Consider the following 8180-nt stretch of genomic DNA (forward strand, 5'->3'; position numbering starts at 1 on the left):
TGAGGTCCAATCTCAACCACAAATCAACGGATAAATTAGGAAATTGACAATTGTGGTAGTTTGAGTTAAAATTATAATTAGAGGAGTTTTTTAAAAATACCTAAAATGCCCTCTAATTATAATTTTATCTCAAACTACCATAATTATTAATTTCCCAATTTATCCGTTGATTTGTGGTTGAGATTGGATCTCACAGTTACCACAAACGAATCAGTTCTCCCTTGAATGGGTCCATATATATATATATATATGTATATATATATATATCAAATATGATTGCACCATATTTAATGACCAAAATTGACCAATCAAGGATGTAATTAATTGTCCAAATATTGCAAATTAAACTGAACCAAACAAGCTAAATCAATTAAACTGGTTCAATTTAAAGATAAATGATTTGATGAGGATTGAAAAAAAACCCCGAATCAACTTGGTATCGTACATGGTCCCAAGTATCAAATAAAACCGAACAATTAATTTGTATTAAATTAAACGTTACATTTTTTAATGAAATTTATTTTAACAGTATGCAACCTAAGCATTATTAGATATCCACTTATATCAATGAGTCATATACCACACGGTATTACTATTAAGATCTACTGATTTAGGCAAAATAAATACAAACTCCATCATACGTTCATATTTTATTCTATTACACGTTTAAACTGGAAATTTATCAGTCTGTCCTACTTAACTTTCAAAATTATATTACTTGCATCGTTCTTATTTGATTTTAAATAAGTCAATAAAGATAAATCATCAGTAACGACAATGATATTATAATTGTTCTCCTCATCGGAATTGTATTATATCTTATCTTTCTGTAGTATAAATATCTTACTGAAACCTTTAAAATGTGCGTATTATTGAATAACAGAACGCTTTGGTTCGTATCTATATAACAAATGATGAAAATTAGCACAATACAAGCATTTTTTGGTTGGATTGTGCAATTTATCATCATATTGTAATGGGTTAAATACATGAAATAATAACTTACTTTTATAAATTTTCTTATTATAACATTGTACTTTCATTTTTTCTTATTGAAACATTGTATTTTCAAACTATTTTTATTAGGGCATTGTATTTTGAAAAAAACTACCTATTATAGCTTTGATTTCGGTTTGGTTTCTGCTTGATGTAAAACAAAAATGCAATCATCTACCACTAGCCACGGGTTAGACTCGGTTGCCATTTCTAAGGGTTGGATGTTCTTCATTGTCAATACAACACAAGCCTACCATTGTTGTCACTAGACGAAGATGAGGGCTCCTCTGCCATTGGACCGATGTTGGCACATTCTCCATGATCAATGACTTCAGTGGGTTTTCAGTGATCTTATATAAGTTTTTTTTTTAATCTTGATTTAAGGTTTTTTTATTTTAAACACACGGGTTTGGATTGGTTGGTGGTGGTTAGCGTTTAACGATATACGTCCACTCGCATGGTGAGAGATTCATCCACTTTATGTCTATAAACTAGTCAAGCTCGGAAGCGCTCTTGAACACATGTCTTGACCACTATCCACTAGTCCAATGTGAGAGGTACCCATTCGGATGCATGTACTGACTATCATACATATTTATAGTTTCTTATGTCTTTGGTTTCTTCAAGAACCCAATCTTTTGGAGGTTGACGATGAGGAGACTGATGTAGTGCTTAAAGAATAAAGAGGTATTGTATTCCTTCCCACTTATGTTTGTATGCAATTTTCTTAAATAACATTTTATTTATTCCTTATATATATATATATATATATATATATATATAGGGTTGGGTTCACGTGAGACGAAAGGTTTTTCGTGAGACACGTAAGACCAATTTATGTTCATTGATCAACTTTATAAGCTAATGATCTAATGGTCTAAAGTTGTACGGTGACAATTTTGTGATTATTGAGAAGTCTCGTGACAATTTTGTAATTATGAATGTTCAGATTGTAGATGTAATCCATAGGGTTGAGAATTGGTCTTACGGGTCTCACAAAAAACCCTTGGTCTCACATGATCTCAAGTATATATATATATATATATATGTATATATGTATATATATGTACATATATATATAGGAGATTTACTTTACAAACTGTACAAACTTTATTCAACCAATCATAATTTTTTATTTTTTCTAGTTTTTTCATTTTTTTTGTAATTATGAGAGGTTGATTAATTATTTTTATTGTGAAGGGTGTTAATAATGAATATTATCATCTTCATTATATTAATTTTAAAGAAATACATGAAACAATTTCATTAAAATTTTATAAGTATTATATGAAACAACTTCATCTAGAAAAATATTACATGAAGCAATTTCATGAAACAAAATCATTAAATTAAACAATAAAATCGACGGATAAGGATGGTTTGCACGATTTGAACAAATATGAGTGATTTGCATTTGATTGCTCCCCCCTCTCTCTCCATATATATATATATATATATATATATATATATAACAATTATGTTCCTTTTTTTGTCAAATGCAGTGGCGATTATAGCATGTCTCATAAGTTGAATGCACATGGATAATGAGTCGGGGGTTTTCTTGTTCTATACATAAGAACTTCATGCCAAACCAATCTATTGTTGATTATGTGATACGACTATTATGCAACCGGTAAGTGCATCGCAAACACGAACAAGAAGATCATCAAGAGTAAATAAAGCAAATCAAAATCCATCATTTATTTATGGTTAAAGGGGTGGACAGACACACAGGCACACAACCAACTAGGGGAAGAAGCAAATCAAATCAAATCAAATCACTTATTTTGTGTGCTTACCGCTTAATTTTTGCATTTTCTTTTGAGTAGTTCGTTGCCAAATCTATAAGTAGGAAGCCATGTTAGTGACAAAAGTCAGAAAGGAGTTTTTTTTTGTTGTCGTGCGCTTGCCTATTTCTTGGTAAGATCTAGGAGTTTTTTACACTTAAAGTACGGTGTTTGGAGCTTGTGCTTGCTCGAAATAGTACTATCCATAATAAGGCGTACCATTATGGCTAATTTGGCCCAACCTCAGTGATATCAATGGATGTCTGTAATCGATACACTATAAATTTGGATATTTTTAGTACATTAATGAATCAATTTATAAACCATTTACAAAAAATGCTTCCAAATTGATATCGCAAATCAGTTGTCAATTCTATCACATGAGTCTCGTACAAACAGAAACACAACCACTAATACATTTTTTCTATTAACCTGGATATCCAACTCGCTATGCGAGCCGACTAATCCCAGGACGACCACCTGCTTTGTGGGTAGCCCGGAGTCACCACATCTGAACCTCCGTGGCCACAAGGAGATTTTTATTCCTTCTTGGATTTGAACTTGAGACCTCCAGACACTTTGATCTTTGGAGCCCAAGCTCAAACCAATCATGCACCATCCTTGTGGTTTAATACATTTTGTTTTAAGATCTAAGAAACAATAACGAGATGAAGTAAAACACTGGTCATTACATATTTATAATAATTTATCAAAATGTATTAAAAGACTTGAAAACTTGGTACTCGTGTTGTCCGTAGCTTGATGCACGTTAAAAATACAATTGCACCATCAGAACGTGAATTTTGAGTTCGACTGTTTAGACCTTTTTTCTCATACGATAAAACACGCTCTAAATTAACATTTTAAAAATTGGTTTCATAAAATAAAATAAATTTCATTTTAATATAATTATTCATTTGATTTAATGGTTTTTTAATTGAAAAAAAAAACTCAAAATCTAGAAGCAACACATGAACCCTTTAACATCGGGTGTAGAAGGACATAGGGAAAATCCAATGGGGAAAATGATCAGAACCGTCCATCATTGATCTAGCAGCAGCAGTATCGCAAACATCGCTACATGACCATTCATACGCATATGCATGTACATAATACATAGGACTGATAACCAAAGATTTTCCCAATAAGTATATAAGGATCGAATTGGAGGACAAGCATTGCTTCCATTTATCAGATCAAACACCCAAATTTTATTTCTCTTTTCCTTTTCTTTCTCTCTCTCTCTTTTCCCCTCTTTCTCTCTCTCTCTCTCTCTCTCTATCCGCATATATTCATCATTCTGGTTTTAATTATGAAAATTTTGATCTTTTTCGACAATCTTTCATTGTATACATAGAATCAGAGAAGCCCACATCAAGATTTGTTTGTCAAACAGACAAGTTATTCTGAAATCGGAATTGAAATCTGAACAACTCAGAGGGGGCAGTATCGAGGAGGATGAACATGCCCTCGGTTCTTATTGCTCCTCCTCTCAGATCTTAACTGTTCCTTTTTCAAGGTTTCTCATCTGGGTATTTATTCAATCGGGTTTATTGTTGTTCTTGATTTGGGTATTGGGTGTCGATGTATTGGGTGAATTTTTGACAAAAAGTTTGTTTCTTGATTGATTGATTGATTGATTTCTTTGAATTTTGTGAACCCCTTTTCAGGAGGACTTGAATTGGTGTTAGATTGATCGTCATCGAGGGATCCGATGTTTTCTTATTGAATCCGATAATACCCATTTGATATTAGGCGTATTAATCTGCTTGTAACTTAAAAGCAAGGTATATTGCTTTTAAACTGTGTTAGTTTGATCTGCATTTTCACTTTATGAACTTGGATGATTTAGGGGAATTGAAGTCTTTGATTTCGATGAATTTTTGTAACCATCTGGTACCGATTTCGGTCTATTTGGGATCGATATTTGGGTTATGATGGATATTGTTCAAATTTCAAACCCTGTTTTTTGTTGAAAACTATGATTTGGATGAGTGTGGATTTGTTGAAATACAGGTTTTTGATTGATTGATTTTTGTGTGTAGAAAAATGCAATCGGATCTTGGTAAGTTATTCATCGGTGGGATATCATGGGATACGAACGAAGAACGCTTACAGGAGTATTTCAGTAGTTATGGTGAGGTGTTGGAAGCTGTTATTATGAAAGATCACACCACTGGCCGTGCTCGTGGTTTCGGTTTCGTTGTCTTTGCGGATCCTGCTGTTGCCGAAAGAGTCATCAAAGAGAAGCACAACATCGATGGCCGAATGGTAATTCGATCGTCTTTAGCATCTTTTACTGCATTTTCTTGATTTTCAGAACTATTAGGTAAATTCCCATGAATTAAATTGCAATCTCAAATCTTTAATCGAGATTTCATGATCATCAAACCAAATCCTGAGAGCAGCTTTGTGGGTTTTAAGCATAATTAGATCCTGTTAAGGATTCAAGTTAATTTTAGTCTCTTTTAGTGCATTTCTTGATGTTCAGAACTATTAGGTGAATTCCCACATATTAAATTGCAATCTTGAATCTTTAATCAAGATTTCATGATCATCAAACCAAATCATGAGAGCAGTTTTGTGCGTTTTAAGCATAATTAGATCTTGTTGAAGATTTAAGTTAATCTTGGGGACCTTTTACTGCATTTCTTGATTTTCAGAACTGTTAGGTAAATTCCCACGAATTAAATTGCAAGTTTGAATCTTTAATCAAGATTCACGATCATCAAACCAAATCTTGAGAGCAGTTTTGAGGGTTTTAAACGTGATACAATCTTGTTAAAGATTCAAGTAAAATCTCAGGTCGAGGCTAAGAAGGCTGTTCCTCGAGATGATCAAAGCACAATCAGTAGAAACAGCAATAGCATTCAGGGATCTCCAGTTGCAGGCCGAACAAGAAAGATATTCGTAGGAGGTTTAGCATCCACCGTCACCGAGAATGATTTCAAGAGGTATTTTGAGCAATTTGGTAATATTACAGATGTCGTAGTTATGTATGATCATAATACACAAAGGCCAAGAGGATTTGGATTCATTACTTATGATTCAGAAGAAGCCGTAGATAAAGTCCTCTTGAAAACTTTCCATGAACTGAACGGTAAAATGGTTGAAGTTAAACGTGCTGTCCCAAAAGAACTTTCACCCAGTCCTAGCCGAACCATGGTTGGTGCGTACCCCTATGGTCTGGGTCGAACCAGTGGCTTTCTTAATGGCTACACTCAAGGATCCTACTCTCCTAGTGTGGTTGGAGGTTATGGTGTTAGAATGGATGGCAGGTTCAGTCCGGTTCCGGCTGGTAGAAGTGGGTTCGCTACTTTTGGTTCTGGTTACGGAATGGGATTAAACTTTGAACCAAATATGAGCAGCCCTAACTATAATCGGGCTTTAAGCTACGGAAGGGGAATGAGTCCTTATTTTGTAGGGACTTCAAATCGGTTCACGGGTCCTATAAATTTTGATGGTGGGAATGGAGGGAATACTTCTTTCTTCAGTTCGACTCCGAGGAACTTATGGGGTAATGGCGGGTTTAACTATGGATCAAATTCAGCGGGATCTAGTGGTTATGTTGGATCAGGAAGTGGGGTTATCGGCGGGGGGTTATTTGGGAATTCTAGTCTCAATTGGGGTTCTTCTCCAATTGCAAATCAAGGTGGCGGGATTGGGAACTCTTCTACGCAGAGTGGGAATCTTGGTTACGGAGGAGGTGATAACAGTTATGGTTTAGGAGGCGGCAGTGGGTATGGTAGAAACGTTGCGACTAGTGGTGGTGCCGCTGCTAACGGTGGTGGTGGCGGCTATGAAGGGCCTTTTTCTGACTTTTATAGTGGTGCTAGCGGCAGCTCTGTTTATGGCGGAGACCCAACTTGGCGGTCGGGAAATAGTGAGCAAGAGGGGTCTGGTTCGTTTGGCGGGTATGGGATTGGCGGTGACGGTTCTGATGTGCAAACTAAAAGTTCTCCTGGTTATGTTGGTGCTTATACCGTTGCCAAGCGACACACAAACAGAGGTACCATTACTCTTTAAATGATCCCACACTACGACAAAATTAGCTTTATAAGACGCCAAATATGTCTGAATATCCCAATAGACTGCTTCTTGGGACTTAAGTTTATAGGACAAACAAACAATTGTTTTTATAAGACATTTTTTCGAATGATGCCATATAAAAAAGACTAATAGCACTTTTTATTTCAAAAGTGTCCTGAAAACTTGTTAGGACGCCCAAAAGCAGTTTATCAACTTATTATAACACCTTTACATAGGACGCACAGTTGTTTGGTCCAACAAACTTAAGTCCTATAATACAGTCTATTAGAATATTTAAACATATTTGACGTCCTATAAAGTCAATTTTGCTTTAGCGGCATGTGTACTGTACGGTAACTAACATCAAATGCATGAATTACCATAATTCTGAAGCTGTAATCATAGAAATCATCAAGAACTTGTTCATCTTGATATGAATCTTAATGAAAATTGTTACAGAACTCAAAAATCTAACTTCTTATAATATCACCCATCGATTCAAACGTTCATGGCTTGCTACATAGATCAAAATCCAAGCTATAGAAGATGAAAACCCGTTCATAATTTCATAAACGAACATCAAAGATCATGTTCTTTAACCTCAAATCACGATCTAATGACTCCTGTAGCGTTTCTAATGGTTTCTAACATACCCTTTTCGTTTTACTACAGGAATTGCTGGCTAGTTTGGGCTTCGAAAGGCGACAATAGTAGATGAAGCTTGGTGTACCAGGTGAAACTGTGAATTTTGCGAACCTCTGTATGTTGAAAAAACTTGAAAAAAAGTCGGGTTATCTTCTCCAGAGCTAAGTAGAATGCTCGTTTTAGAGATAGAAGAAGGCTTATAAGTGAGTTCTTTATTTCTTTTTTTTTTTTTTTGTGTTTTTATGGATTGAATTTGAGTTACATTTTTGGTCTTTTTGAGTGAGATGTAAAATCAGGTTGCGGCGTATAGTCAAGAAATGTATCATCTTGCATCTCTGGTGAGACGGGCGATGCATGAAAAACAGGATAAAATGATGCTTTTTGGTTTTAAGGTTTAGGGTTTCTTGATTTTGTTTTTCCTGTTAGAAAAGAAAGAGAAACGGAAACTGCAAACTTGTAGCTCATCGTCGTTTATCGTTTTCGTTTTCGAATTTTTATTGGGGATTTTGTTGTTTCTGGTTAAGAATTGCATCAGGATTCTTGTTGGTTTTTTACTACTACATTTGAGGGATATTACCCATGTAGGGTTTCCATTAATAAGTTTTCTAGAATTACTATCTTGTTTCTGTGATTGGTTTTTGAGTTGAGATGGTGGTATGCCTTCGTTAACCGTCGTTCTAAACGCCTCACGACACCATGTCGTCAGCTTGCCTCGGCCTATAG

At 35.0% G+C, this 8180-nt stretch overlaps 1 protein-coding gene across 2 annotated transcripts; it reads left to right on the plus strand.

Annotated features, from left to right (window-relative positions):
* The first annotated feature begins 4233 nt into the window (after nt 1–4233).
* LOC112500846 (heterogeneous nuclear ribonucleoprotein 1-like) lies at nt 4234–7973 on the plus strand. 2 transcript variants are annotated; one of them, XR_003067378.1, is made up of 6 exons: nt 4234–4302; nt 4454–4570; nt 4829–5054; nt 5589–6792; nt 7485–7660; nt 7754–7973. XR_003067378.1 is itself a non-coding variant. In XM_025104441.1 (5 exons), exons 3-5 carry the CDS (start codon nt 4833–4835, stop codon nt 7496–7498), a joined length of 1440 nt encoding a protein of 479 aa, XP_024960209.1. In that variant the 5' UTR covers nt 4234–4302; nt 4454–4570; nt 4829–4832; the 3' UTR covers nt 7499–7973. The 2 variants fall into 2 exon arrangements, 1 of the variants encoding a protein (XP_024960209.1); XM_025104441.1 differs by having other exon boundaries at nt 7485–7973.
* The last annotated feature ends 207 nt before the right edge of the window (nt 7974–8180 follow it).

Source organism: Cynara cardunculus, assembly GCF_001531365.2.
Source record: "Cynara cardunculus var. scolymus isolate 2C chromosome LG 17, CcrdV1, whole genome shotgun sequence".
In the NCBI taxonomy this organism is placed as follows: domain Eukaryota; kingdom Viridiplantae; phylum Streptophyta; class Magnoliopsida; order Asterales; family Asteraceae; genus Cynara; species Cynara cardunculus.

Coding starts and splice junctions, on each gene's coding strand:
- LOC112500846 (XM_025104441.1), top strand. CDS start 4,833: ATGCAATCGGATCTTGGTAAGTTATTCATCGGTGGGATATCATGGGAT. Junction 5,055..5,588: donor ACAACATCGATGGCCGAATG/GTAATTCGATCG, acceptor GTAAAATCTCAG/GTCGAGGCTAAGAAGGCTGT.